The following is a 27,655-nucleotide window of genomic DNA, read 5'->3' as shown; positions in this document are numbered from 1 at the left end:
GAGCTCACTACTCCCTCCACGCCAGAGACATTTTCCATGGCGAGGGAGCTGATCGTGATGACAGTCTGCCCTGCCTCAACCCCCGGCACTGCCGGTGCAGGTCATACAATGTGTAGGCAAGCCGGCCTTGATGAGACCACCCTCTGTCACCACTGCAGAATGGCACTGCTCATGATCGCGATCCTGCTGGCATTCTTGGTCCCGTTGCCGGTCCCGATGCCTATCACAGTCCTGGCACTGATCCCCTTCTTGGTACCGGTCACACTCGCAGCACCGATCAGCGTTCCGTTCGCTGGCCTGGTACTTTCAGCACCGATCCAGCTCCCAGCACCGCTCCAGGCACCGTGACTTTCGTAGCCACTCCAGATGCCGAGCTTCGAGATCCCGGTCGACTTCCCGGCACTGCTCTGGTTGTAGGTCCCAATCTCGTTCCCCGTACCGGTATGGCTCCCGGTACCGATTCCCGGTGCTGCACAGACCAAGATCAATCGTAGAAGGAGACTCTTCCCAGGGGGTTTCAGCCCCTCTTTGGCCATCCCGACATGCATCGGTGTCCTCTCATGCGGACAGTTCCTGTGCACAGGACAGTGACTCCAATGTGCCCACCAGAATCTTCCAGGAGACCCAGGCCCAAGATCAAGGCCCCCATCAGTGGTCATTCTGGATGGACACCTTGGGCGTACCACCAGGCCCAAGGGGTACCTCCGGTCCTATCTCGCTCTGCTTCATCGGAGCATCGGGTGCTGGAGGTGACTATCAGCCGCCCCTGTCCTACTGGTACGGAGGAAGTGCCTGTTGAGCCACCAGACTCCCAGATTCCACTGGAGCCAGAGGTCATCCAAGAGCAAGAGTCCACACAGGACCTGCTTGTCCCTGGCCTCTCCTGTTCCTCCTCTCCTGTTCCTCCTCTCCTGACGAGACGGTGGTGGGGACATCCTCCACGGGCCCTCCTCCAATTGACCTGAGGGCCCGTCAGGACCTCCTGTGAGATGTGTGGCACTGAATGTGAATATCCAGGTAAAGGAGGTACCGGAGATAGAGGACCCTGTGGTGGATATTCTGTCGGCTGATTTCCCCCAGAAGAGTGGCCTTACCATTCATCCGGACGATCTAGACCAATGCTGATACCATCTGGCAGTCTCCAGCCTCTATTCCACCCGCTGCCAGGGGAGTTGAGCGCAAGTACATGGTGCCCTCTAAGGGGTACGAGTACCTATACGTCCATCCTCCTCCCTTCTCCCTTGTTGTAAAGTCTGTCAATGAGAGGGAACGCCATGGCCAGCAAGCTCCGGCTCCAAAATCGAAGGAGGCTAGGCGTATGGACTTACTGGGCTGTAAGGTATACTCTGCAGGGGCCCTCCAACTCCGAGTGGCAAACCAGCAAGCCCTGCTTAGCCGCTATAACTACAACACCTGGGCGGCGGTGGGCAAGTTCACGGAGTTAGTCCCTCACGACTCGCGTCAAGAGTTGGCTGCCCTCTTGGAGGAGGGGAAGAAAGTGGCGAGGACTTCCCTCCAGGCCTCGCTGGATGCAGCAGACTCTGCAGCAGGACTCTGGCCTCGGGAGTTGCCATGAGACACATTTCATGGCTTCAAGTGTCAGGCCTCCCGCCAGAACTACAGAATACCCTACAGAACTTGCCCTTTGATGGTCGAGGCCAGTTTTTTGAAAAGACTGACCCTAAGCTGCAAAGCCTGAAGGACAACAGGGTCATTATGTGCTCTCTCGGCATGCACGTGCTGGTGACTCAACGCTGGCCTTTCCACCCCCAGCCTCACCGCCCTTTCCCTCTGCCTAGACAGAGGCAGGACTTTGGCAGAAGGCGTGGTCGAGCCTGTTGTAGACCGCAGTCAGGACCCCAAGGGGGCCATAACACTGCTCTACAGCCAAAATGCTTCTGAAATAAATGTAGTCCAACTTTAGTAATTCTGGGTCACTGAGAACGAAAATGATGCTTAAAATTGTTGATTGGCTCTAGTTTTCAAGATACGCTATTGGGTCAGTATATGCGACCCTTGACTTGGGAATGGCAGAGGATAAGTGAGTTATAAAGGGAAGGGATCTCAATTTAAACCAGAAATGACTAAAATACATCTTTGACTGGATCTATGAATAAATCTGACTGGGTTTGGACAGTACTTGCTTTTTAGGCAAAACAATGAATGATGCAATCTGAAGCTGGTATTGCATCATACATGATAAGAATTGCATCATGTTATTCCTAGAAGTCATGGATGATGCAATCATAACGAAGCGTACATCACTTTGCTGAACAGATTGCCCTATATCAGCTCTAGAAATCATACAGTGTGGTGCTCTCTTATTTGTCAGTGTTTGATTTTGCAAAGGGACACATTTCTGTTTAGCCAAGTAAGCAGAGATGCCTCATACTTGTGTGAACAGTGCAGATAACTTCTGCTATGTTTGTGGTGAAGTGACTTTTGCATCACAAAAGCTCAGTATAACCACTATAGTGAAGAAAGCCTATCACCTTTATTTCGGCTGCAAAATTGGAGATCAGGACAAGAGGTGGGCCCCACGCATATGCTGCAACACTTGTGCAACAAATCTTCACCAGTGGTTGAACAGGAATAGGAAATCTATGCCTTTTGCAGTGCCAATGATTTGGAGAGAGAGCCAACAGATCATAGCAGTAATTGTTACTTCTGCATGGTGCCTCCAGTTGGGAAAGGTGTGTCAAAGAAGAAAAAGTGGACTGTGCATTATCCAAACATTCCATTAGCTATATGCCCAGTACCCCACGGAGAAGGATTGCTGGTTCCTGATGCACCAGATTCATTCTCACTTGAGTCAGACGAGGAAGAGGATGAAACTTCTGCTCCTGAACCATCAATGTCACAGGACCCAACTTTTCTCCCATCCTCCTCCTCTGAACCACACCTCATAACACAAGGTGAACTGAATGACCTTGTCAGGGATTTGGAACTACCCAAGAGTAAGGCAGAGCTGTTGAGCTCCAGACTACAGCAGTGGAATCTCCTGGCAGGCTATCAGGGCAAACGGAGCCCATCAATGCTTGCAGACTATTGCTGGACAGTGACGAGATGCTCCATTTAATGAATACAAGAGACAAGCCAAGAAGTGCCAAGTAGACACTGAATAGGACTAAACTATATACACAATAGTTTTTTGCCTTTTGTTTCATAATCAATTTTATTTACATAACCCTTTTGCTGATTGTTAAAGTGTTACATAAACAGGACAGGTGAAATATTATCATGTAAAGCAACCATAAAAACATGAAAAGACCTAGGTTTACGATTTATGATTAAAACTATATCTACACAATCTACATAGACATAAAATGTGTAAACTTAAATATCTTAGAAACAGTAGCCAATCAGTTGTTTTAATTGTTATGTTTGAATTCAGCACATCAAAATACATAATAAATATCACATTTTTATCTCTGAAGCAGATGACTTCTGAAAAATTGTAGACCAGTGTAATCTGGGCCCCTCCAAGCCACCTACTGGGCCAGAGCCAAACTTTTGAAGGTGCGCCCGAGGACAGCGTACCAGTTACTTTCCAGGATCCTTTCCCTCCCTTTTACAACCGCCTCTCCTTTTTCCTCACTGCGTGGTCCCAACTAACTTCAGATTGTTGGGTCCTACGCATGGTGGAACTTGGGTACCACCTCCAGTTTATTTTGCCCCCCCCTTCCACCCCCCATCCTCGTCCCTCTTCAGGGACTCCTCTTACGAGGAACTCCTCTTACAAGAGGTACAGACCTCCTTGCCATGGGAGCCATAGAAGAGGTGCCAAAGGATGAAAGGGGCAAGAGGTTCTACTCCCGCTGTTTCCTAATCCCCAAGGCGAAGGGAGGTCTCGGACCTATCCTAGACCTGCGAGAACTCAACAAGTTCATGATAAAGTTGAAGTTCTGCATGATATCCCTGGTGACCATCATCCCATCCTTGGATCCCGGAGACTGGTATGCCCCCCTCGATATGAAGGATGCACATTTTCACATCGCCATCTATCCTCCACACAGACGGTACCTCCGGTTTATAGCCAACCGTCAACATTTCCAGTTTACGGTCCTTTTGTTCGGCCTCTCTACAGCCCCAAGAGTATTCACAAAGTGCATGGCTGTAGTCGCCGCCTCCATCCGCTGCCGTCGGATACACGTTTTTCCATATCTCGACGATTGGCTCATTCAAGGGACCTTGGAGGCACAAGTCACCCATTTTGTGGACATCGTCAAGGACCTATTCATGAGTCTAGACATGATGATCAATACAGAGAAATCCACTCTGGTTCCCACACAGAGGATAGACTTCATTGGGGCCATCCTGGACTCCAATCTCGCCAGAGCCTGCTTACCACAGCCTCGGTTTCAGGCAATGGTAACAATTATCTGAGGCCTACAGAACTTCCCGACAACTTCGGCTTGCACTTGTCTTGGTCTCCTGGATCACATGACTGCCTGCATGTTCGTGACCAAACATGCCAGGCTACGCCTCCGTCCCCTCCAATCTTGGCTCACCTCGGTATACCACGGGGAAAGAGACACCATAGACATGATAGTCACGATTCCCCTGAGCATCCTAGGCTCCCTTGACTGCTGGTTGACTCCCTCCCTGGTGTGTGCAGGGATGCCGTTCCATCCACCTCAGCCTTCTATGTCCCTGACAACGGACGCATCATCTCTCGGCTGGGGTGCTCACCTCGGCCATCTTCGCACTCGAGGCCTTTGGTCATCTCAGGAGCTGGCCTTGCACATCAATGTCCGAGAGCTGAGAGCAGTCCACCTTGAATGCCAGGCATTTCAACAGCATTTGCAAGGCTGTTGTGTCTCAGTGTTCACAGACAACACAATGGCCGTGTATTACATAAACAAACAGGGAGGGACACGGTCCTCCCCCCTCTGTCAGGAAGCCATCCAGCTTTAGGACTTCTGTATAGCCCACTCGATAGACCTGGTAGCGTTTTTTCTCCCAGGGGTTCAGAACGCTCTGGCGGATTGACTCAGCAGATCCTTCTTGTCTCACGAGTGGTCGATTCGTCTGGACATTATTCATTCTGTTTTCTGGAAGTGGGGCTTTCCCCGTGTAGACCTCTTCGTTTCCCGCGCGAACAGGAAATGCCAGATGTTCTGCTCCTTCCAAGGCCTCTCCCCGGGCTCGATCTCGGACGCTTTTTTGATGCCGTGGACGAGCCAACTGGTTTACGCCTGTTCACAGGGTCCTGATAAAGCTCCGCAGGGGCAGAGCTCACTTGATCATGATCGCTCCAGTGTAGCCCAGGCAGCACGGGTAACCATGCTTCTCGACCTGTCCATAGCCAGCCCAATTACCCTGCCTCTTTGCCCAGACCTCATAACTCAGGACCATGGCAGACTTCACCACCCAGACCTGCAGTCCCTTCACCTCACGGCATGGCTGCTGCATGGTTAAGCCAGTCTGAGTTACGTTGCTGCCTCAGTTCAACAAGTACTCCTGGGTAGCAGGAAACCTTCCACTTGGTCAATGTATCTGACCAAGTGGAAGAGTTTCTCCTGCTGGTGCGAAACACATAATGTTACTCCCACCGAGGTCTTGATCCCCACCATCTTGGACTACCTCTGGTCTCTCAAACAGGGCCTAGCAGTATCTTCATTGAGGGTGCACTTGGCTGCCATCTCTACCTTCCACCCAGCAGAAAGTGGCCGCTCCATGTTCTCACACCATATGGTTTCTAGGTTCCTCAAGGGCTTGGACCGCCTATACCCCCAAGTATGCCGTCCCGCCCCAACCTAGGACATCAACCTGGTTCTAACTAGACTTATGTCTGCCCCTTTCGAGCCGTTAGCAATCTGCTCGCTACTATGTGTATTCTGGAAGATGGCTTTCCTTGTAGCCATTACATCGGCCAGATGAGTCTCCGAGCTTAGGGCTCTTAAGGTGGACCCACCCTATACTGTGTTTCACAAGGACAAGGTGCAGTTGCGACCACACCCGGCTTTCCTCCCTTAAGTGGTATCGGCCTTTCGTATCAACCAGGATATCTTCCTTCTGGTCTTCTTCCCGAAGCCACACTCATCACGACGGGAACAACAAATGCACTCCCTAGACGTCCGTAGAGCGCTCGCATTTTATATCGAGGGGACAAAACCCTTTTGTAAAACGCCCCAACTCTTCATTGCGGTGGCAGCCCGAATGAAGGGCCTACCTGTCTCCTCCCGAAGGATCTCATCTTGGGTGACGGCGTGCATCCGTACTTGTTATGACTTGGCTCATGTTCCCTTGAGCCACCTCACCGCACATTCTACCAGAGCTCAGACTTCATCTGCCGCCTTCCTGGCTCATGTACCCATCCAGGAGATATGTCGCACAGCTACTTGGTCCTCAGTCCACATCTTTGCCTCACATTATGCTCTGGTTCAACAGTCCAGAGATGATGCGGCATTTGGATCAGCAGTTGTACATTCTGCGACATCTCACTCTGACCCCACCGCCTAGGTAAGGCTTGGGAATCGCCTAATTGGAATCGATATGAGCAAGCACTTGAAGAAAAGGTGGTTACCCACCTTTGTAACTGTTGTTCTTCGAGATGTGTTGCTCATATCCATTCCAAACCCGCCCTCCTTCCCCTCTGTCGGAGTAGCTGGCAATAAGGAACTGAAGGGCCATTGGGTCGGCAGGCATATGCGGCACCACTCTAGGGGGCAACCCAGCCGACCCACGGAGTGTTGCTAGGGTAAAAATCTTCCGACAAACGTGCATGCGGCGCACACACACCTAATTGGAATGGATATGAGCAACACATCTCGAAGAACAACAGTTACAAAGGTGAGTAACCGTCTTTTCAGCCCAGACGGAACTAGGCAGGGAGCTACTGCCCAGCCCCCACTGGCCCCAAGGGCAAGAAATATCAAGCGCCTTAAGTATCAAAAGCCCTTACATGTATCCCTCAAACAGTGTCTCCCTGTACTGAGGAAATGTTCCCCTTGCGCCAATTCCCAGGCGTTGGTGCTTTGGGTCAGGAGACTTTGGTGTCTGTGCATACACTTTGGTCTCCCACGGAATTGTATAATTTAATTAAATTTTTTCCAAAAACAAAAGACCCTGTTAAATTTCAAGAAGTTCTGGTCTCCCATGTTTAAGAAGGATGAATTCAAACGAACAGGTTCAGAGACGGGCTACTAGAATGATCCAAGGAATGGAAAACCTGTCTTATGAAAAGAGACTCAGAGCTTGGCTCGTTTAGCCTAACGAAAAGAAGGTTGAGGGGGGATGTGATTGCTCTTTATAAATATATCAGAGGGATTAATATCAGGGAGGGAGAGGAATAATTTAAGCTTAGTACCAATGTGGACACAAGAATAAATGAATATAAACTGGATACTAGGAAGTTTAGACTTGAAGTTAGGCGAAGGTTTCTAACCATTAGAGGAGTGGAGTTCTGGAACAGCCTTCCAAGGGGAGTAGTGGTGGCAAAAGACATATCTGGCTTTAAGACTAAGCTTGATAAGTTTATGGAGGGTATGATATGATGGGATAACCTAATTTTGGCAATTAATTTAGCAATTGATCTTTGATTATCAGCAGATAAGTATGCCCAGTAGTCTGTGATGGGATGTTAGATGGGTTGGGATCTGAGTTACTATAGAGAATTCTTTCCTGGGTGCTGGCTGGTGAGTCTTGCCCACATGCTCAGGGTTTAACTGATCGGCGTATTTGGGGTTGGGAAGGAATTTTCCTCCAGGGGAGATTGGCAGAGGCCTTGGAGGTTTTTCGCCTTCCTCTGCAGCATGGGGCACGGGTCACTTGCTGGAGGATTCTCTGCAGCATGAGGTCTTCAAACCAAAATTTGAGATCTTCAGTAACTCAGACATAGGTTCGGGGTTTTTATAGAAGTGGGTGGGTGAGATTCTGTGGCCTGCATTGTGCAGGAGGTCAGACTAGATGATCATAGTGGTCCCTTCTGATCTTAAAGTCTGAGTCTGTGAGAAAACTGAACAGTTCAAAAGTGTTTCTGCCAAATTGTGGGATAAACCACTTGGTTATTTTATTACCAGAATATAGAAAATTAATTGCCATTATGTGACCTATAGCTGTTCTTGGTCCTCTTTTTATATACAGTATTCACATCAGAATATTTAATGAGGCAGTGGTAATTCCATGTGGCTAAGATAAATTAACATATATTACAAACATTTTGTCTGCTTTTGTTTATTTTTAGGGAACATTGCCAAACCTATTCTGCAAAAATTCTTGTAGTTTTGTTTTCTTATCCTGCAACTGTCTTCACAAAAATTACTTTCCAGTAAAAGAAAACAGTAGCGAATTGTCCTTACGTTCTCATTTATCATTCATACCTTTTTTGACACTTTTTTGTTTAACACTAGAGTTTTCTTGCAAGTTTAGCTTGTATAGATTGATTCCTCGCCAAATAGTATTGAGGTAACTGCTTATAAAATTGAAATGAAACTTGTTTCTTCAGCAACTGCAAATCTTCAATAATGCATAATTAAATATCAGTTAAGGGCATGAACATGAGGCGTTATCTTTTTCACTTTTTTCATTTGGTGGGCTAAAGGATTTTTTCTTTTACTGTTGGATACTATTGAGAACTGATCCTGCATTTCTTGTACACCCAAAACACCCACAGGTATTAATCCTGATTGTGCACCCAAAACTTGAGTTATGTGACAATGGTGTTAAAAATGCTGGTTTGTCTACACCTGTACTCCTAGCATTGCTAGAATATAAGGTCCCAGAATATCAGTTCATGACTACATTTTTTAAAAACGCATGAAAATTGTGGACTCTTACATTCATAAGACAAAAGTATAGGGGTAAATGCGTAACCTTCATCTGTACAATGTGATACATTATACTTATATAGAGTCTTTCTTGGAAGGATTTGAAAATGCTTTTCAAAGTTTCTCTGTTACCACCTCTGTAAGATATTTTCATAGGAGAGGTTGTGATTTGCAAATCTGGTCACTAGCAGGGTGTACAAAAATCAGTGATAAAATAAATAAAAAATTAAATTAAAACTTTTTAAATTTGCAAAGAAAACCTATTTAAAATTAAATTTGAAAGTATAATAACCTAATTTAAGGCTTAATCCTATTAAAATCATTTAAAGTAAATAAAAATATGCTGTATATCTTTGGTGCTGAAATTTAAAAGAGAGTCAAATCAGTGAGCTGATAGAGGTCACTGGATAAGGACCTGGAACCAGAGTTGTTTGAAGTACTTCTGATGGCAATAGCCTCTTCTGCAGGCACAGAGAGATTGTTCTTCTTTTCAGTTTGTTCAGCTAGTTCAGTTCAATGACTAGTTACTTCAAAGTTAAGAAACCAATTGAGAGTTGAGAAAACAGAGATGTTAGTTTTCCTGTTGCAATCTATAAGTAAAACCTAGATGAGAGAAGATGAGATCTGCTAGTTCTAAAATCTTGAAGGACATGGTGTGACCGGAAAGAATCTGTTCAATTTACTAACTTTGAAAAAATCAGTTTTAAATGCAAAAAGTGTTTTGATATACAGTATTATCTTATGTACCTAGCACATTTTCAGGTAGATTTATTTAAAAAAAATTAAAATGCTATTTTTGTGCATTTTTAATAGAACTCTAATTTTCATCCAAATAGAGCTTGACATGAGTCACATAGCTGTAAATTAACATGTTCTAATGATGATCAACCAGTAAGGGTCAACCTTTTTTTAGGAAAATAATTAAACCACAAATACAAAACAAGATTGAAATTAGTGATTTTAAATCAAGGTTTCCTGCTGGCTGATTTCAATCATCATTAAAATTGGTCATTTACATCACTTTGATTTAAATCAATCCACCCTGGTCACTAAATTTTTGTAGTTAATCTCATTATGAAGCAAATAGTTTCAGGACAAATTGGCTCTCTTCTCCCTTGAAATAGGCTATCATACGTCAGTCTTTGGAGTCTTCAGTGATTGTCTTCTGGATAACCTGCCAGGATTAAAGACAAATGGCTGCGCAGTAGAAGTCATTCCAGCTTTGCCAAGGCTGCAGATCAGTACCTCTCTACCAAGGTAAGAAATTGAATTAGGTACAGATTTCATTTTTGGTAAACTAGAAAATGTTGTATTGGTTATAATAATGTTTCTGGCTATACAGATTCACTTTTTATAACATGGGTATGTGATCACTGTATTTATAATACAATATAGTCTCTAATTTAGTGAAGTAAGACATGTACATTAAAATCTAAGCGGCTTGAAACTGGGTTTGTGCCCTTATTTGCTCTTTGGGTAATAGGGATAGCTCAATGGTTTGAGCATTGGCCTGCTAAATCCAATCCTTGAGGGGGCAATTTGGGGCAAAAGTCTGTCTGAGAATTGGTCCTGTTTTGAGCAGGGGGTTGGACTAGATGACCTCCTGAGGTCCTTTCCAACCCTGATATTCTATGATACTATGATAAAACTGAAAAAAAAAAATTGTCTGAATTTTTCACTTTTTTTTTTTTAAACCCTAGAAATATTAGGAATGTCAAGTCTGATCTTCCTTGATTTTACTAGTTGACATAGTGTGGTCTCAGAGTATATACTCTGAGATGTCATACTTGAATTGAAGAGGAGTGATGTTGAGTCTTTAACAAGTTTCTACCAAGTTTTCATTGGCACTAGTGTTAAATAGGTAACTGTATTACAATATTTTGAGTTTGGACCAGGGTATTCCTATAATTCCTTTGTTTCATTAACTTCAGAGAAGGAGTCTCATTTCATTCTGACGATCTAGTCAAGCAAAATCTTCAGTATTAAATTGTATATATTGTTTTTTTCACCAAGCTGTATGTTGGGCTCACTGTGAGCACTCATTAAAATGTTACGTTAAATGTTGCTTCTAATTAATGATTTTATTGTAAATGGTTTTATTTTGTGTCTGTGTCCAGGAAAATGTATGAATTTAATCTCCCAGGCTCATTTTAAGGTGTTAGGAAGGTTTCCTTTGAGGATGAGGACTGAGCTCAGATTTGGAAAGATGATTTTGTGAAAATTGTTCGCTCATAGGTAATTTTGTGTTCAATCATTTTTCTGTATGAGTTTATTTGAGAGCGTAGTGATTGTCTGTCCAGTTTCATCCACGTAGAAGTGCCATTTAGTGCACTGGATGCGGTACATTGCATGTGTAGGATCTTGAAAGGTTTGTTGTGAGTGGGTATTGATCATCATAGCAGGGAGGAGATATGTCTTCAGGTTTTGTATCTATTGTTCAGGCAGGGTCTGGTACCACTTTGACTTGGTCTGTCCTGGTCTGTGGGGAGTTAGTTTCTGATGATGAGCTTGGAGAGGTTGGGAGTTGTTTGAAGCCCGGAAGAGGGGGTTCAGGAAAGACTTCATGGGAGCCACTTCCCGAAAGAAATATGGATTGTAATTGTTTAATGATACCCTGGATCATTAGACAATTTAATGCTAGACACTAAAAATCATTGTCTTAAAAAGATTCTGGGTGTATGGTCTGTTACTATACTCTGTAACCGACAAAGCCTCCCCCCCCCTTTTTTTTTCCTTCTATGACTTAGGATTGTGAACAGGCCACATCACCTTGAATGGTCCCTTAGAATATGTGTTAACTACTTATGCTAAACAATCTGTTCAACCTTGTATTTATCTGTGACACTGTGAGTACCTTTCCCAGATCTGAAGAAGAGCTCCATGTTTGTCTCTTTTTACCAAAAGAAGACAGTCCTATGAAAGATATTACCTCACCTATCTTGTCTCTGAAACATACACAGGCTACTTGAGCGTCAAATATGGATACGTATTCTGAAATAGCTCAAAAACCTACTGTGAATCATGTTTTTCTGTGAAGGCAATCTTTACATAATGATTTAACAAATAAGGATGTTAAAAGTGTATGTGAATTTTAAATTGCAAAACTCAGATTTACCACCAAATTTACCAACTCCTCTATTCTTTTTGACCTCACACCCTTGTTCTCCTCTGTCTGTCTCCTTTTCATCAATATGAAAATTTTTCAGTTTCCTCAAAAAACCTTAACCTTGCCTATCTCTCTTGTCCTGTAGTCCTTCTCCCATCAAATTTAAAGCTCCTTAAATAGTCAATTTACATTCGCTGTTAGAACTCCTCTCAGATTCCCTCCAGGATCCGCTCCAATTTGTCTTGTGCTGTCTACACTCCTCTGAAGTAACATTTACCAAGTTCTCCAGTGACATCTTCCTAATTCATTTGAAAGTATTTACCCTATCCTCCTTGATCCTTGCACTACCTCAGTACCATGCATCATCTGTTAATTTCAATAATTGCTGTTGTAGAAATTCTTGAGAATCATTTGGAGAAATCTTATCTCTGAAAATTCATATTCAGACACAGATATTTTTCCTAGAGTATATTAAAGCTTTGGTGAATAAATCATTCATTTTATTTTCCATACACCATGTGAAACAAATATAAACCATTATTTCAGAAATCTTCAGTCATTTAACTTGTTAGTAATAGTGACTTAAGCAAACAGCTGCTTTCTGAGTGAACTCATGGTGACTGCATGGTCAGTCAGTCACTCCTCTCCTCTTCTTCTTCAAGTGCTTGTTCATGTCTGTTCCATGCTAGATGTGTGTGTGTCGCATGCGCTGTTGTTGGAGATTTTTCCCTTAGTGGTATCTGTTGGACTGGCTGTGGTGTCCTCTGGAGCCATGTGCATGCACTGGTATAAGGGGCCCCGCACCCTCTCATTTCCTTCTGCCCACCCATGACCGTTGCTGGGTCAGACCAAAGGCCATCTAACCCAGTAACCTGTTTTCTAACAGTGGCCAATGCCAAGTGCTTCAGAGAGAATGAACAGGACAGTTAATTGTCAAGTGATCGATCCTGTCACCCATTCCTAGCTTCTGGCAGACAGAGGCTAGGCACATCATCCCGACCCATCCTGGCTAAAAACTATCCTCTATGAATTTATCTAGATTTTTTTTTGAACCCTGTGGTTTCAGACTGTTTCTCTTTTCATGGGGTGAATAGTTTAGTGTGTATAGCTTTTTTGCAAGTTGTGATAGTATATATGGTTAGTGTATATAATTCTTATCGTTGAAGGACTTTTTGTCTCAGGGGTCATGCCCTGGTCCCCGGGCTTTAAGTCTTGTGCCTCTTGTGGCAAACCTATGCCTGTGAGTGACCCGCGCTCGAGTTGCTTAAAATCCTTGGGGGAAACTCATGTGAAGGACAAGTGCAAAATCTGTTGAGACTTCAGATCCCACACTGGGTAGTACAGGGGGATCACACTCAAGGCTATTCTTCTGGAAGCTGACCTCAGACCTGTATCAGAGCTGATCGGATTTGGTGCTAAGAACTTCTGCATCAGTACGAAGCGCTCAACTGGCAATGTTCTCCATCCCCAATGCTGCAGAAGCAGCACAAAAAGCAGTGCACTGAGAGAGGGTGCTCACCAGTGCAAAAGAGACAAGCGAGGAGAGTGAGCGAGACCTGTGCTGGGCTGCCTGTCTACCCCTGGACCCATGTTAGCACAGTCGACTCCACCAAGGGAGTTGTGTGTGGTGCAGGATCCTCTGCTGACACCAGAGAGTTATCTCAGTACCAATATACTGATGGTGCTGTTGACTCCATAGATATATCAGTCAGCTTGGGACCATCTCTCTCTCTTCTGGTCCCTCTAGCCCCACTGGGGACTCTACCAGCTCCAGCATCCAGAATCAGGAGGGAACGGTGCATCAGGTGCCTTACTGGCATAGAGTCCCCTGGCACCATCCAGTGGCAAGCCTCTCCTGATCCCGTTGTCCCACTTGATAACACCACAGGTTCCTGGAGTCCTAGCACCATGTGGAAGTGGGTACTGCTCCTCCGTGGTCACCCAGAGAGGAATCCTTTTTGGAGTCCAAAGGGGAGTCCTCTGTACTAATGAAAGCCCATGATCGATACTATTCTATGCCCCATTGTGCTTCACTGCTGGTCTTCTGGCTGGTGTCTGGTCAGCAGGTCACTGGCCGGTACAGTGACCACACTGGAATCCCTGGTGTTTTTTCCCCAGCACAGAGGCCTGAATTCCAGCACTTGTACTTTGTGGCCTCTTGCAGATGGGCTGCCACTCCTTCCTGCTTGGCACTCGAGTCAGACTCTGGCACCGACCATGGTACCAAAGTCCAGGAGATGCCTCCAGTGGACATAGTTGAGGGAGAGGAAGGAGCCCCTGCCCTGGTGCAAGTCACCTTCTTGTTCTCCCCAGATGACATTGTTGCGGGTCCCAGCAGCCTACTTCCCCAGGACGATTTCAGGGCCCACTAGGACCTTTTGAAGTGGATCACTTCGAACTTGGGCTTGGAGCTCAAAGAGACATCACTCAGGCTTCCTGTTATCCTGGCTGCAGCAGCTCTATCCAGAGTAGCCCTGCCCATCAATGAGGTGGTGATGGGACCTGTCAGGGCCCTATGGCAGATTCCTTCTTCTCTGGCCCCCACGTGAAAGAGAGCAGAGAAAAAGTATTCTGTGCCAGCAAACAGGATCGACCATTTGTACTCTCTCTCCCCTGGACCTCCTGGGTGTCTGGCTAACAAAAGGGACAGGCAGAGACAGTCGAGTGCTACCCCGAAACAGAAGGACTCTGAGAAATTGGACCTTTTCAGAAGAAAGTATTCCATAGGTAGCCTCCAGCTGCATATTGCCAATCAGCAGGCTGTGCTAGGGACACACGATTTTAATCTATGGGACTCCCTGACAAAGTTCAAAGACTCCCTGATTCAAGAGGCAATGCAGGAGTTTCTGGTCCTCCTAGAGGAGGGTAAGAATATGGCTGAGACCTCTCTCCAGGTGGTTTTGGATGCTGCTGACTTGGTGGACTCTGTGGTCACCATGAGGTGCTGTTCCTGGCTCTAATCCCTCTGGCTTTCTCCAAGAGGTCCAACAATCAATCCAGGATCTCCCATTTGAAGGTTCCTCTTTTTTTTCTTGGAGCAGATGAGCATGAGACTTCATGAACTGAAGGACTACACTATGATCCTAGACCTGTATGGTCCGTCTGCCTCTAGAAAATATTTCAGACCCTAGCAGCCTCCTTGGTTCTCGGGACCTCCAAGTCATGAGCCCTACAAAAGAAAACGCTGAGGTTTATAAATGGCATCAACCATTCCCATCTACCTTAGCCCAAGCAAGTCTTCTGAAGATATGCCCAAGAGTGCTATACCAGTCGCCATTTCAGATCTGCCCCCCTTTTCATTTTTGGACTGTCTGTTGCTATTCAGTCTGCCTTAGGCATCTTTAACATCTGACCAATGGGTCCTGAGCATAGTGACAGTTGGATATACCCTTCAGTTTTTATCCATCCCTTCTTCCTATCTCCCATCCCTCTTCAGAGACCCTTCTCATGAGGCACTCCTTTCCCAGAAGGAGCAATCCCTCCTTCGTATGGGAGCTTTGGAGGAAGTTGCTCAGCACTTGAGCGGGAAAGGGTTTTACTCCCAATATTTCCTAATCCCAAAGGCAAAAGGCAGGCTCTGGCCCATCCTGCACCTGTGTTGCCTGAACAGATGTCTCAAGAAACAGATTTAGCATGGTCTCCCTGGCCTCCATCTTTCCCCCTCAGACCCAGGTGGATGGTATGCTGCCCTTGACTTAAGAGTGGTTCTCAACCTTTCCAGATTACTGTACTCCTTTTTTAGGATTCTGATTTGTCTTCTGTAACCCCACATTTCACCTAACTTAAAACTTAACTTCACCTACTTGCTTACAAAATCAGATCTAAAAATACAAAAGTGTCAGAGCATACTATTACTGAAAATTAGCGTACTTTTTCATTTTTACTATGTACACCTCTACCCTGATATAACGTGACCCGATATAACATGAATTCAGATAGAACGCGGTAAAGCAGCGCCCCGGGGGCAGGGCTGTGCACTGTGGTGGATCAAAGCAAGTTCAATATTACGCGGTTTCATGTATAACACGGTAAGATATATTTTTGGCTCCTGAGAACAGTGTTATATCGGGGTAGAGGTGTAATTCTAAAATAAATCAATTGGAATATATATATATGTTGTACTTACTTTTCGGTGTACAGTATATAGAGCAGTATAAAGAAGTCATTTGTCGATATGTAATTTTCATTTGTACTGACTTTGCTAGTGCTTTTAACGTAGCCTGTTGTAAAACTAGGCTAATACCTTCATAAGTTGATGCACCCCCCTGGAAGACCTCTGCATACCCTCAGGTGTAGTTACCCGCGGTTGAGAAACACTGACTTAAAGGACGCATAATTTCACACCTCTGTCTTCCATGGTCACAGAAGATTTCTCAGGTTTGTAGTGGGTCATAGCCACTACCAATTCACTGCTCTTAGCTTTGGTCTATCGGCAGCCCCGAGGGTTTATATGAAGTGGATGACAGTTATAGCAGCCTTCCTCAGGTGGCGAGGTGTTCAGGTTTACCCATACCTCAACAACTGACTGATCAAAGGTCAATCGCAGGCTCAAGTGCCAGAGGGCATCAACACAGTCCGAACCACTTTCAGGGTTCTGGGCTTGCTGATTAATGAGCAGAGGTCAACTCTTGTTTTGGTTCAGAAAATAGAATTTATTGGGGCTGTCCTCTACTTGACCCAAGATTTGGGCCTTCCTGCCAGAGGCCTGATTCCAGACCATGGCAAACCTGATTTCCAAGGTCATGACCCACCCAATTGTGACAGCTTGAATGTGCTTCAAGCTATGGGTCACATGGCGGCATGCACTTAACGTGATTCAATATGTAAGACTGTGCCTCAGGCCCCTTCATGTGTGGCTAGAGTCAGTTTAGTCCCTGAGCAGACATCACTTGGACTCAGTACTTACCATTCCTCTGCCTGTTTTCACTTCCCTGAGCCAAAGTCAGTAATGATGGGGGATGTCCTTCGTGTCCCCATAGCCATCAGTGTCTTTAGTCTCGGATGCGTCCGGCCTAGGGTGGGGAGCCCACCTCAACAACCTTTAGTCTCAGGACCTCTGGTCTGAAGAACTCTTCCTGCACGTAAATGTCAGGGAGCTCAGGGCAGTATGCCTAGCTTGCCAAGTGTTCCTTCCCCAAGTCTCAGGCAAAGTAGTTCAAGTCCTGACAGATAATACAGTGGCCATGTTTTATATCAACAAGCAAGGAGGGCACTGATCCTCCGCCCTGTATCAGGAGGTGGTTGATCTATGGGACTTCTGTGCAAAACACTCCATTCATCTCGAGGCGTCTGACCTCCCAGGAGCCCGGAACACGTTGGCAGATTACCCTAGCGGGTCCTTCTCTCAGCATGAATGGTCCCTTCCCCCAGAGGTCGTCAGTGTTACCTTTCAGAGGTGGGGACCTCCCAAGGGGGACCTGTTCATTGCCAGGCAGAATAGGAAATACCATCAGTTCTGTTTGCTGCTCGGGCACAGCATGGGCTCCCTCTCTGATGCCTTCCCGGTTTTGTGGGCAGATCGCCTTCTGTGTGCCTTTCCACCAATCCCCTTAGTTCACAGGTTCTCCTAAAAATCAAATTGGAGAAGGCAAGTTTTATCCTGATAGCACTGGTATGGCCATGCTAGCATTGGTTCGATATGCTTCTGGATGTCTCAGTGGCAGCTCCACTCTTGCTCCCACTCTGCCCTGACTTGATTTCATAAGATCGTGGCTGGCTACTTCACCCAAACCTTGCCTCCCTGCACCTAACTGCCTGTCTGAATTCTGAAGAACAAGTCTGCTCTGAACAGGTTCAACTAGTCATGCTAAGTAGTAACCTTCCACCAGTGCTATCTACTTGGCCAAGTGGAAACATTTAACTTGTTGGGCCACTGAACAAGACCTCTCTCCATCTAGATTTTCTCTTCAGTCTATCCTGGACTATTTTCTCCACCTAAAGAAGCAAGGTCTGGCACTCTCATGTATTGAGGTTCATCAGGCAGCCATCTCAGCCTCCTGTGAATGGCAGATCAGTGTTCTCCCATGAGATGATGGTCTGATTTCTCAAGGTTTTGGAATGACTGTATCCTCAGGTTCACAAACTGACCCAGCCCATGGGACTTAAGCCTTGACAGGACCAGGTTTATGGCCCCCTCCCTTTGAGCCTTTAGCATCATGCTCCCTACTACTTCTCTCCTAGAAGGTCACTTTCCAGGTGGTGATCACCTCTGCCAGAACGGTCTCTGAGATCAGGGCCCTTAAATAAGAGCCAGCTTACATGGAGTTCTTCAAGGACAGGTTCCAACTGTGCCCCTATCCTGCCTTCTTGCCAAAGTTGGTGTGTCAGTTCCACAACAACCAGGTCATTTTTCTACCTGTCTTACTGTCAAAACTTCACAAAAGCTGAGGAATGATGGCTTCATACGTTAGATGTTAGGCAGGTCCTCATCTTTTATATTAAGACTAATCCACAGATCCATTCAACTCTTGTAGCAGTAGTGGAAAGGATGAGAGGGTTACCTGTGTCAACCAAAAGTCTCTCATCCTGGATAACTGCCTGTATTTGGGCTTGCTACGAGCAGGTGAACATCCTGCCTTCAGCCATCTTGATCACTCATTCCAGAAGAACCCCAGGCTTTGTCAGCAGTGTTCCTTGTGCAGGTACCAATCTAGGACATCCGCAGAGCTGCAACCTGGTCTACAGCTCATACTTCCATGTCCCACTGTGCCATTGCCAACAGGCCAAGATGATGCCAGTTGTGGGAGAGCTGTGTTAGTCAGCACATCCATGAACTCCGAGCTTACCTTCTAGGGTACTGTTTGTGAGTCACATAGCATGGAATGGACATGAGCAAGCCCTTGAAGAAAAACAGTTACTAACTTTTCCTAACTGTTCTTCGAAATGTGTTGCTCATGTCCATTCCATGACCCATCCTGCTACCTTTCTGTCAGTTACTGGCAAGAAGGAACTGAGAGGGTGCTACAGCCAGCCCACCAGATACCACTAAGGAACAAATCTCCTGCAACTATGTATGTGGTGTACACACACCTATTATGGAATGGACATGAGCAACACATCTTGAAGAACATGTTACAAAAGGTTAGTAACCGCTTTTTCTGCCACTAGTAGTGCTACTGCCCTGGTACTGCTTACTAATACTACCGCATACCAATGTGCTTATCTGTTCAGGTTGTGAGTGGGATCTGAGAGCACTCTTGGACATGAGACGGTAGCTCCGCTGTTGGATGAAGTATATCTTTTCCTCCCAATTGCTGAATATAGCAGGGACTATCTACCTCTCATTCACTTTACACTCACTCTTATGAGCTGTAGTGGTCTCATAGGGAATCCAGGGATCATCTTTACAAAATCAGGCATTTAGATCTTCTAGGGCAGTGGTTTTCAAACTTTTTTCCTCGTGACCCAGTTGAAGAAAACTGCTGGTGACCCAATGTAATTATATCTTTTGGCTAGAGTTTTCATAAAATCATCATAATGCAATACATTAGAGTTTAACCCACTTTACATAACTAACACTAGCTTTAGTAAGCCTATGGTAAGGAGTGTGGGAGGTGGCCCAGGGTAGGGCAGAGGATGGGGTGCAGGAGCGAGTGCTCTGTCTGGGGTTGAGGGCTCTAGGGTGGAGCTGGGGATGAAGGGTTCAGGGTGCAGGAGGGGACTCTGGGGGAAGGGTCCCCGTCTCCCTCTGCATAGAGTTCCAAGGGAAGGGTCCCCCTCTCATGACCAGTAGCAGCGAGCTCCGGAGCCGGGGGAGAGGCCCGCAGCAGCCCTGCGTGCCAACTTGCTCCCCTCCCCAGTTCCCGCCCAACACCTACCTCTCTCCTCTCGAGGTCCCTGCTGTGCAGCCCTTTAGAGCTTCTGTGCAGCAACGATTGTTATAATTTGAATCAGCAAGATGACCCAGTGCCTGACATTCCGTGACCTGGTACTTTGAAAAACACCTTTTCTAGAGAGCATTCACCCTGGTATCTATCCAGAGTCTGTGTCTCAGTTGAAATATATTTAAAACTTTATTTTTGTGTTCCACGCCACCCTTAGTTGACATTTAGTAACAAAAGTACTAGATAAACCTCATTAGAAAAATTAATAACATCCAACCTTTAAAACTCAGTTATTTAGATTGCCATCTTGTTTTTCCCTACACTTGTACAGTTCAGTTTTGTGTTATAAGCAGCACTTTGTTTAACAAACTCCCACAACTAGAAGAGAATGCTTTTATACCCTTTCAAAACTGTGATTATGAGCTTTAGTTCTTGCCCCTAATAGTTCCTGAATACAGTAGCCACTAAAAATTAAGCTGGAATTGAAGAGCTGGAGAAGGAGTATAAGATGAAGCTAGCTGCAATTGTGTGACTCTTTTTTAAAGGTCAATATTTTCTGAACCGTCAAGGACAAGTTGACTGGATTCCCGGATTTCTCTTATGTTTTGTATTGTGGTTAGGTTCTTAAGATGTGATTAATGTTTAACACAGTATTTAATTTGCATATCTATCTTTTTGTTTATAGGTCTGCTCACACACTGCAGCCTTCCTCAGGGGATGATATTTCCACCAGTGTATCTGTCCAGCTTTACAATGGGGAGACCCAGCAACTTGTCATTAAATTAGAAAATATTGGAACAGAACCTCTGGAGAAACTAGAGGTCACAGCAAAAACAGTCAACTCAAAAGGTATGTATGCTGGTGTATGATTAGAAAAATCTCTTGCTTCAAGAGAAGCATCTACAAAGTGGTTGCGACAGACTGTCTTAGTGGAGTGATGTTTCAGAATTCAAGTAGCCCTCTCTCCTAATAAAGATTGAATAGATTTATTTAGTTGGACATCAGTGTCCTCTTTGAGAATCAGAAGCAGAGACCTCATCTCTAAAATAATCATTTCTTATTATAATATATAATAGGAGCCAACGATTGACTAGCCATTGATACTACATTGACTATGAGGAAATCAGATAAATGAGATGGTATTTTGTAGAGAAACAGAATATGCATAAGCAAGATGGTTTATTAAAGACTAATCTTGTTTTAACCCTAAAGTTTCCTTACTTGAAAGACTTACTAGAAGGGAAAAAATGCCTAGCTGCCATTCCAGTCGTAGCTTCTGCAACAGGAAAAAATGTAGAAAAGAACAATTGACAGTTTATTTTGTTCATTCTCATATTCTATCTTGTGAATTAAAAGGCTAGTTGAAAATGAAGAAAGAATAGGATGCAGGCATAAATTTTTTGTCTCCATGTATTTTTTCCAAAGATTCTGTGCTCTAACCTATCTGTGAGGGCATCATTATGAAGATTATATTAACAGAATAAATGTAGAATCAGATGAAAGTAAATTAGTGTTTTCTTACTATGGAAATAACATACACAACTATAGTTTTTGTTCTTTAATTGCATAGTGAGAAAATAAAATATGATACCTGATGATTTTTCTTTACTGAGTATCCAAGATTGCCATTCCGACATTGGGATTGCCTCTTCTCTGCAGCTTCAGAAAACATGACCTACCGATCATCTGTGAGGGGCTCTCTGCCTATACTGAGAGTCTCCAGGGAGATTGCATTACAAAGCTGAAAAATATCTGGAGTCATTACTATCATTGTTACTATAAAAATACGTACCGGCCCCAATCTGAGATTGAGATGCCACATTGTTACGCAGTGTGTACACACATAATAAAAAGATGAACTCTATCCAAAGAGGAAATTTTTATTATGTGTACACACATAATAAAAATATGAACTCTACCCAAAGAGGAAATTTCCTGCCCCTGGAAATTTCCACTACATGCATCTGGCGAAGTAGATATTCACCTATGAAAGCTCATGCTCCAAAACCTCTGTTAGTCTGTAAGGTGCCACAGGATTCTTTGCTGCTTCTACCCAAAGAGCTTAGAATTTTGATAGTGCAAGAGTTGTGATAGGCACATAATAGTAGCTCTAATACTTTCCCTGTGTCTTATCAATTTGTGTAACATAACAGATTAATGTCTTTGAATTAGAAATTTGGGTTTCCATACACAGGGTGGTTTGGAAACGTGAGCTTAGATACTAAGCCAAGAAAAATCATCAGATGTCAATTTTATTTTCTTACATATCCAGCCTTGCCATTCCTACAGTAGAATATTTATAGTGTACTAAGCATAAGCATTTAAACCATAAGAAAGTGCTTCTGATACTCATTATTTCCACAATGTGTAGTATTCCAAGAATTTACTGCGGTTCCACAGTGTACAGTATTACAGAAGAGGCATCTATTTGGGCTTGGACATCTAAATAACGGTGACAGACTTAGGCCTTGTCTACGCTACGGAGTTAAGTCTACTTAAGTTATGTCGACAAGTCATTTTAATAACATTGGTTGTGCATGTCTGCACAGTGCTCCTGTGTCAGCAGAGCATGTCCACAGTTGTTGCTCTTGCATTGACAGAGAGCTATTGCATTGTGGGTAGCTATCCCACTGTGAAACTCACCACCCTCTATCACCAGGAGCTCTGGGAACAGATTGTGGTGCATCATGGGGACATGCATGCTATCCCATGATGCAATTCTTTCCGTTCCATCATTCCATGGGCTTCCTACTTTTTGTGCCATTATTCAACTGCCATTGTAAACTGTGCGCCTGCCACGTCTGCCTGATGGCATGGATCCTGAGTTGTTGACCAATCTGGTGATGTGTATTAGGAACACAATGTGACTGGTCCTGCAGTATTTCATAAGCTGTGAAACAGAGTGAATCGATGATGCCTGGCCTGCTGTCTGCCACGGAAACAAATAATTCAGGATTGCTGCTGGATCTCATGGAGCAGCTTGCCACGATGGACCGTTAGTACTGAGCTAGGGAAACAAGAACTGAGTGGGTTAGAGTTAGGGTTGTGATGCATGTATGGGATGACGAGTATGGGATGGCTGCAAAATATTCGGATGCACAAATCCACCTTCATGGAACTGTGTGTGGAGCTTGTCCCAGTTCTGCATCTCAGGAACACCAGAATCGGAGCTGCACTCACAGTGGAAAAGCGACTGGCTATCAGTGTGTGGAAGCTGGCAACTCCAGACTGCTGCAGTCAGTTGCAAATCAATTTGGGGTTGGAAAGTCCTCCATGGTGGTTGCAGTGATGCAAGTGTTCAGGGCCATTAATTGCCACCTGCTACAAAGGACTGACACTCTTGGTAAGGTGCAGGAAATAATTGATGGCTTTGAGGCAGTGGGATTCCCTAACTGTGGTGAGGTGATAAATGGAACACACATTCCAATTTTGGCCCCCGACCATCTTGTCATGGAGTACATCAACCAAAAGGGCTACTTCTCCATGGTCTTGCAGGCACTGGAGGATTACTGGGGCTGTTTCACTGAGATCAATGCAGGGTGTTCAGGGAAGGTGCATGATGCAGGCGTCTTTTGGAAGACTGGACTGTATAGAAAGCTGCATGCTGGGACTTTCTTTCCAGACTAGAAGATTCCCATCGGGGATGTGAAAATTCCCATAGTGATCCTGGGAGACCCCACCTATCCCTGGCTCCTGTGGCTCTATGAAGCCTTACACTGGGACCTAGGCAGTAGCAAGGTGCGCTTCAACAGCAGACTCAGCAAGTGTCAAATGACCGTTGAATGTGCCTTTAGTTGATTAAAAGGTCGCTGGCACTATCCTTTTGGCTGATTAGACCTCAGTGAGGAAAATATTCCGATTGTCATAGCAGCCTGCTGTACTCTACATAATATTTCCAAAATGAAGGGGGAAAAGTTTTCCTGGGGTGGACCATTGAGGCTGATTGACTGGCTGCTGATTTTGGGCAGCCAGATACAAGGGCAATTAGAGGGGCACAGTCGGAGGCTATTAGAATCAGAGAGGCTTTGAAGGAGCATTTTGACAGTGATTCCCAGTAATGTGTCTTTGTGATGCATTCGGCCAGACAATGATTTTTTTACCACCTTGAATTACCCCTGTAGTGCTTGTTTCCTGAGTTTTAATTGTAGTGAGCAACTATACCTACCTATAGCCAATGTGTTTCAAAGGCCTGGTCTACACTACAGTGTTAGGTTGACATAAGATGCCTTGCATTGAGCTAGCTGGGGAAATGTTGTTGTCACTTAAATTTGGCTCCCAATGATAAGTGCCTCTCTATGCCAATTTAGTTAGAACACCTCCTTAAGTGGCATAGAGTCATGGCCAACGTAAGTAGGTAGGTGCAGTGTCAGTGCAGACACTGCATTGCTTATGTCAACCGTTACTGGCTTTCAGGAGCCATTCGATAATGCCTCACACTGACAATATAATTGATACAAGCATTTCCGGTGAGGATATGCACCACCAGCATAAGGAGCCAAGCTTGCGCAAACACAAGCGATTTAAGAACTGTGATGGCTGTATTCCAACATAAGTTAGGTTGATACAAATTTGTAGTATAGACATTTGTCATAAACAGATAAGTAAGAGTTAATGGAACAAAAGTGCTTCATATCTCTTTTGCCTGGAAAGGGTTAATAAGAACAGTGAGCCTGTCTGTCACCTGACCAGAGGACCAATCAGAGGACAGGATACTTTCAAATCTTGAGGGAGGGAAGTTTTTGTGTGTGCTGTTAGTGTTTGGTTGTTGTTCACTCTGGGGGCTCAGAGAGACCAGACGTGCAACCAGGTTTCTCTCCAATCTGTCCGATACAGGCTCTTTTAAGTTGAGAATAGTGAGCACTAGGTAGATAAAGCGAGTTAGGCTTATGGTTGTTTTCTTTATTTGCAAATGTGTATTTGGCTGAAAGGAGTTCAAATTTGTATTTTGCTGAAAGGATTTTAATTTGTACTTGTATACTTAGGCTGGGAGGGTATTCCCAGTGTCTATAGCTGAAAGACCCTGTAACATATTCCATCTTAAATTTACAAAGATAATTTTTATTGTTTTTCCCTCCTTAATTAAAAGCTTTTCTTGTTTAAGAACCTGATTGTTTTTTTATTTTGGTGAGACCCCAGGGGACTGGGTCTGGTTTCACCAGGGAACTGGTGGGGAGAAAGGAGGGAAGAGGGAGAGAGAGGTTAATTTTCTCTCTGTGTTAAGATTACTTTCTCTCTCAGGGAGAATCTGGGAGGGGGAGAGAGAACAAGGGGAGAAGGTAAATTTTCCTCTGTTTTAAGATTCAAGGAGTTTGAATCACAGTGATCTTCCAGGGTAACCCAGGGAGGGGAAGTCTGGGAGAGACAACAGTGAGGGAAAGGGTTTACTTTCCTTGTGTTAAGATCCAGAGGGACTGGGTCTTGGGTGTCCCCGGGCCAGGTTTGGGGGGACCAGAGTGTACCAGGCACTAGAATTCCTGGTTAGTGGCAGCGCTACAGGTTCTAAGCTGGTAATTAAGCTTAGAGGAATTCATGCTGGTACCTCATCTTTTGGACGCTAAGGTTCAGAGTGGGGATTATACCATGACAGCATTGCATCAGGATAGTTAAATTTTGGTATGATACCAAGGGTGATGGTTGAATCTTTTTCAGAACAGATGAAAGACCTGTCAGAGATAGTCTAGGTATAATTGATTCTGTCTGAATGTGGGCACTTGGACTAGATGAGCTCTTGAGATCCCTTCCAGCCCTGCATTTCTCTGATTTCTGCCTTTTTGTAACAGGCAATTTTAAAATTGCAGTAACATCCTCCAGTGAGTCCATAGCATTGGGTGCATCACAGCAGCACACCCTTGTTCTCTCATTAGGTCCTCCCTGATGTTTAGCACTGAGATTAACTTCTTTTTAAAAATCTTTTAATAGAGGAAAATCCATACATCATAATAAAGGTCACTTAAAAGCTTGAGAATGGCTATGCTGCTGGCATGCTTAGACCAATGTCTATCATGCTGACCAATATTATTGTCCTGTTCCCTTGTAGTCCTATCTGTCTGTCTGCTCTTGTTCTCATTTTATACTTAAATTGTAAGATCTTTGGGGTCGGGACTATCTTATTGTTTTGTGTTTGTACAATGCCTAGCACCTTGGAGCTTCTACTTCTTCTCTTGGCCTGTGCCAGGGGAAGTAGAAGGTATTCAAAAGTGAGCTGAGTCTTAGTGCTGGGTCTAAAGCAGGTCCACCCTGGGTTTCTGATTATATGGTGAGAGCCCTTGTAATCCTGCACTAGGTCCAGTTAAATACCTGATATGTGAAAACAAAAACAACGAGGAGTCTGGTGGCACCTTAAAGACTAATAAATTTATTTGAGCATAAGCTTTTGTGGGTAAGGAAGTGGGTTTTTTACCTACAAAAGCTTATGCCCAAATAAATTTGTTAGTCTTTAAGGTGCCACTAGACTCCTCGTTGTTTTTGTGGATACAGACTAATATGGCTACCCCTCTGATACTTGATATGTGAGAGTGGGAGGAGGGCATATCTTGTGCCCTGCTACTTTAGTCCTTCCCGTGTGTTGTTTATTCATCTGCATATCCTGCCAGCACTTCTGTGGGCACATCTACACTTAAAATGCTGCATAAACACTGCAGTAGTGTTTTAATGACGACTCTCTAACCCAGTGGGCGAGAGCTCTCCTGTTGTCTTAGTTAATCCACTTCCCTGTGAGGCAGTAGCTATGTTGGCGGGAGAAGCTCTCAGTGGCAGCTCCACTAGTGCTCCCACTCCATCTGGACTTGATTTCACAAGACCGCAATCAGTTGCTTCACCCAAACTGAACCTCCCTGCACTTGGCAGCATAGTTGCTGCGTGAATGAACTCTGAAGGGCAGGCCTTCTCAGAACAGGCTCTGCAAATCTTGCTAGGTAGGAGAAAGCCTTCCACCAGGGCTAACTATTTGGCTAAGCTCAAACACTTCACTAGTTAGGCCTCCGAGCAGAATCTTTCTCCATCCGGGTCTTCTCTGTAGTCTATATTGGATAATCATCTCCACCTCTTTTAAGGTTCACTTGGCAGCCATCTTGGTTATCTAGTGGAGGGCAAATCCATTATTCTCCCATGAGATGGTCATATTTTTCAAGAGTCTGGAAAGAGTCTACCCTCAGGTTCATGACCTGATTCCCCCAGGGAACTTAAACCTGATCCTGTCAATGCCCATCGAGCCATTCACATCTTGTTCCATACTGCTTCTGTCTTGGAAGTTCGCCTTTCTAGTGACGATCACCTCGACCAGAAGGGTCTCTGAGGATCAAAACCCTGATGTCAGAAACCCCTTATACGGTGATCTTCAGGGACAAAGTCCAGCTGCGCCCCCATGTGGCCTTCCTACCACAGGTGGTGTCACAATTCCACAACAGCCAGGACATTTTTCTTCCAGTCTTTTCCGAAACCTCAAGATTGCCAAGGAGATCTGATCCATACATTACATGTTAGGTGAGCCCTAGACTTCTCTATTGAGAGGACTAAACCCTTCTGCAAGTCTGTGCAACTCTTTGTAGCAATAGTGGAAAGAATGAGAGGGCTGCCAGTATCATCCCAAAGAATCTTGTCCTGAATAATCGCCTGTATCTTGTCTTGCTATGAGCAGGCGAAGGTTCCGCCTCCAGCTATTGTAGCCACTCATTCCGCAAGAGCTCACAGCTTATCAGCAGCATTCCTTGCACAAGTACCAATCCAGGAAATCTGCAGAGCTGCAGCATGGTCATCAGTTCATACCTTATTGTCCCACTATGGTATCACCCAATAGGCCCATGGCGATGCCAGTTTTGGAAGAGTGTTATTGCAGTCAGCACGTCCATAAATTCCAAGCCCACCTCCAAAGGTACTGCTTGGGAGTCACCTAGCATGGAATGGACATGAGCAAGCACCACTGTGTTCTTGCTTCCCCTACAGTATGATTTTGGGAA

General features: G+C 44.9%; 1 protein-coding gene across 2 annotated transcripts in view; it reads left to right on the top strand.

The window, feature by feature from the left end:
* The window catches only part of TRAPPC9 (trafficking protein particle complex 9), a 742,651-nt gene that overhangs the window by 133,427 nt on the left and 581,569 nt on the right, over positions 1-27,655 (top strand). For both annotated transcript variants that reach the window (XM_030546427.1, XM_030546428.1), the window contains exons 14-15: positions 9,896-10,028; positions 20,386-20,549. In XM_030546427.1, the coding sequence (XP_030402287.1) occupies positions 9,896-10,028; positions 20,386-20,549 (297 nt within the window). The remainder of the gene's footprint in view (positions 1-9,895; positions 10,029-20,385; positions 20,550-27,655) is intronic.

The sequence above is a fragment of the Gopherus evgoodei genome, unplaced genomic scaffold (assembly GCF_007399415.2).
Source record: "Gopherus evgoodei ecotype Sinaloan lineage unplaced genomic scaffold, rGopEvg1_v1.p scaffold_44_arrow_ctg1, whole genome shotgun sequence".
NCBI classification, from domain to species: domain Eukaryota; kingdom Metazoa; phylum Chordata; order Testudines; family Testudinidae; genus Gopherus; species Gopherus evgoodei.
This window is presented reverse-complemented; position numbering and strand designations above follow the sequence as displayed.